The sequence below is a fragment of the Gavialis gangeticus genome, unplaced genomic scaffold (genome assembly GCF_001723915.1).
Source record: "Gavialis gangeticus isolate Ggan-Ray unplaced genomic scaffold, GavGan_comp1, whole genome shotgun sequence".
Classification (NCBI taxonomy): Eukaryota; Metazoa; Chordata; order Crocodylia; family Gavialidae; genus Gavialis; species Gavialis gangeticus.
The window spans coordinates 85403970-85406845 of NW_017729031.1; the positions used below are offsets into that span (position 1 = coordinate 85403970).

A 2876-nucleotide genomic window follows, 5' to 3' on the forward strand; every position below is an offset into this window, starting at 1 on the left:
TATCATGCCATTATAAAAATCCATGGTGTACCCACATCTTAAATACTGCGTGCAGTTCTGGTCTCTGCATCTTAAAAAGATATGGTAGAATTAGATAAGGTACAGAGAAGGGCAACCAAGACGATCAGAGGTATGGAGTAGTTACTATACTAAAAGAAATTAAAAAGGCTAAGATTCTTTTAGTTTGAAAAGGAAAAGGTTGGGGGGGAATATGATAGGTGTCTATACAATCTTGAAGGGTGTGAACAAAGTGCACAGGGAACTGTTATTCACCAAGTCCCAGGGTACCAAAATTACAGGGCACCAGTGACATTAACAGGAGACAGATTTAAAACTAACAAAAGAGCACTTTTTTACACCATGTGTAGCTAAGTTATAGAATATGATGACACAGGAGATGGTAGAAGCAGATGGCATAGCCAGGTTAAAAAAGGGGACTCAAGAAATTAATGGATGATAGACCTATAAATAGTTGTTGAACAGAATGGTTGGAGATGTTTCCTCTGGCATCTCTATGAACAATATGGTAGGTGCCAGAGAGGGTAATGAATACGGGATAGATCACTCTAGATGTATCTGGTTCAGTGCTCTCCCACTAAAGAGACAGGATACTGGGCTAGATGAACCATTGGTCTGGCCCAATCTGACACATTTTATACTCTTCTGTTCTTATGTTTCTTATGTTCATTGTACACCTGAATAAATACAAATATGGAGAAAAAGTAAGTGCGTATCAACTGCCTTAAGTGTTTAATGCTCTAATTTTTAGCACGTCAGTTTTCAAAACTTCTGGTAGACTTTTTATATATTTACGCATCATTTTGTGAAATACATTGCTTTACCTGCTATTGAAATGCAGCCACCAGTGCACTGTAAAACCAAAGTCATTCATACCAGCTATACACACAACAATGTTTTTATGAGGAGGACTGAAAAAGTGCATTGTAGGTATTATTTAAACTTAAATAGGAGTTTTTAATATAAATTATATTTAAACTAAATAATTATATTTGGAACTAAACCAAGATGCCAGGATTAACATCACTTAAAAAATTGCTGTGGGATTACTGTTCACTCTGTGGTCTGGACCTCAATTTTAGTTCTCGTATCAAATACTGCTTAATAGCACTGTATTCCTGACACCATGCAAGGGAACTGATTGGACCCAAAAGTACCGTATTGCTGATTAGATTTTTCACACTTTGGGCCTTCTTCTTTTCAGCTATAGAGTTGGCTTTTGGCAGTAGTAGCCTTTTCTGTAGGTGCAGAAAGAATTTTTTTCTTTCTTTTAATTGACTCAACAATTTAGTTACTAATCTATTAGTTTAATTTATGAGCTAAACTAAGATCAATCAATTGTGCGCTGCACACCATAATACTCAATATTGCTATTTCATATGAAACTTCCTTGTTACCAAAAGTCTGTGATCTCTTCCTGTACAACTTCAGCATAGTAGAGAAATGCATGTTTCTTTTCAAATTACTGGTAATAAATACTTATACAACTGAAAGTGATAACAGGAGATGATGTTTTAGCCACACATTCCCCATCAGAGGTAAAGGAGTGTGCATTGTTAAATCTCTGTGAATCAGTTGAAAATCAACAGAATTATTTTTATTTTGGAACTGTTGCTTATAAGAATGCTTAACAATACTATGCGTGTAACTATTGGAGCACTCATTCTTCCACAGATAGAGCATATCAAGATTTAATGAAAATCTTCATTATTCAATCTTGCTCTCCTTTCAGGTATTAGCAATGCAGAAGCCCGCCAACCAGGAAAAGCACCTAACTTCAGTGTAAACTGGACAGTAGGAGACACAGGTCTGGAAGTTATTAATGCTACAACTGGCAAGGATGAGATGGGCCGTGCATCTCGCCTTTGTAAGCAAGCTTTGTACAGTCGCTGGATACGTATTCATGCAAAGGTATATATCCAAAATTAGGGAATTTTAGTCCTATGTTCCCATTTTATTTGGTCACATAACCTACCTTTTAATAAAAGGACCTGTATTGTGCTGTGCCACTTCATTTGTTGGGACTATTGTAAATTTTAAAAATTCCCACCTTAGATAAATCTTTTTTCTGCTGTAATACCTGGTAGGTTAACAATCCACTATCTAAAATGGACAGGGAAGTGGTGTTTGTCTGCTCTTCTTTAACTTGGTGATTTCTAGTCTTAAGGTATGAGAGAGAGTCATCAGATTCAGTTATAGCTTACTGTAAAGTAAAAAATACACCTTTGAGCATTTATGGTAATATTAGTTTATTGAATAAGCTACTTGCTCTCAGTAGATCTCCTGAAATCTTACACCAAAGATAGTAAGATTTACAAAGTAAGAGGGCTAAGATTTGTGAAATCATTTGCTAAGAGCAACTAACAACATAAAGCCAGGTCTGGGATTCTTACTGGCAGTCTAAAGAGACTTTCCTGTATCAGCAGATGTGGAGTAAAATCCTGGCTCCTTTGAAGTTATTGCTGTAGATTTCAGTGGGGCCAGAATTTCCCCAGAATTCTTCCCCCTTCTTTTCCCCCTCTCCCCTAGGAAGTGCAAGTTAAAGTAAAAGACCTGCTTTTTAAAGGGTTAGATTTCTTTGTCAGACATGGTCAATACTATAGGACAGTGGTTGTCACACAGGGGTACGCATACCCCTTGGGGTACTTCATAGTTTCATAGTTTCATAGATTTAGGGTCGGAAGGGACCTAGTAGATCTTCTAGCCCGACCCCCCACCAGGGCGGGAGAACAACAAAACCCCAAAACAAAAACGGGACTCAAATGAGTCCAGCCAGGTAGGCATCCAGCCTCTTCTTAAAGACCCCCAGGGTAGGGGCCAGCACCACTTCCCTTGGAAGTTGGTTCCAGCTCCTAGCC

General features: G+C 37.9%; 1 protein-coding gene across 5 annotated transcripts in view; it reads left to right on the forward strand.

The window, feature by feature from the left end:
• ADARB1 (adenosine deaminase, RNA specific B1) overlaps positions 1–2876 on the forward strand; it is a 213994-nt gene that overhangs the window by 202391 nt on the left and 8727 nt on the right. For all 5 annotated transcript variants that reach the window (XM_019523308.1, XM_019523309.1, XM_019523307.1 and 2 more), the window contains one exon: positions 1751–1929. In XM_019523308.1, the coding sequence (XP_019378853.1) occupies positions 1751–1929 (179 nt within the window). The remainder of the gene's footprint in view (positions 1–1750; positions 1930–2876) is intronic.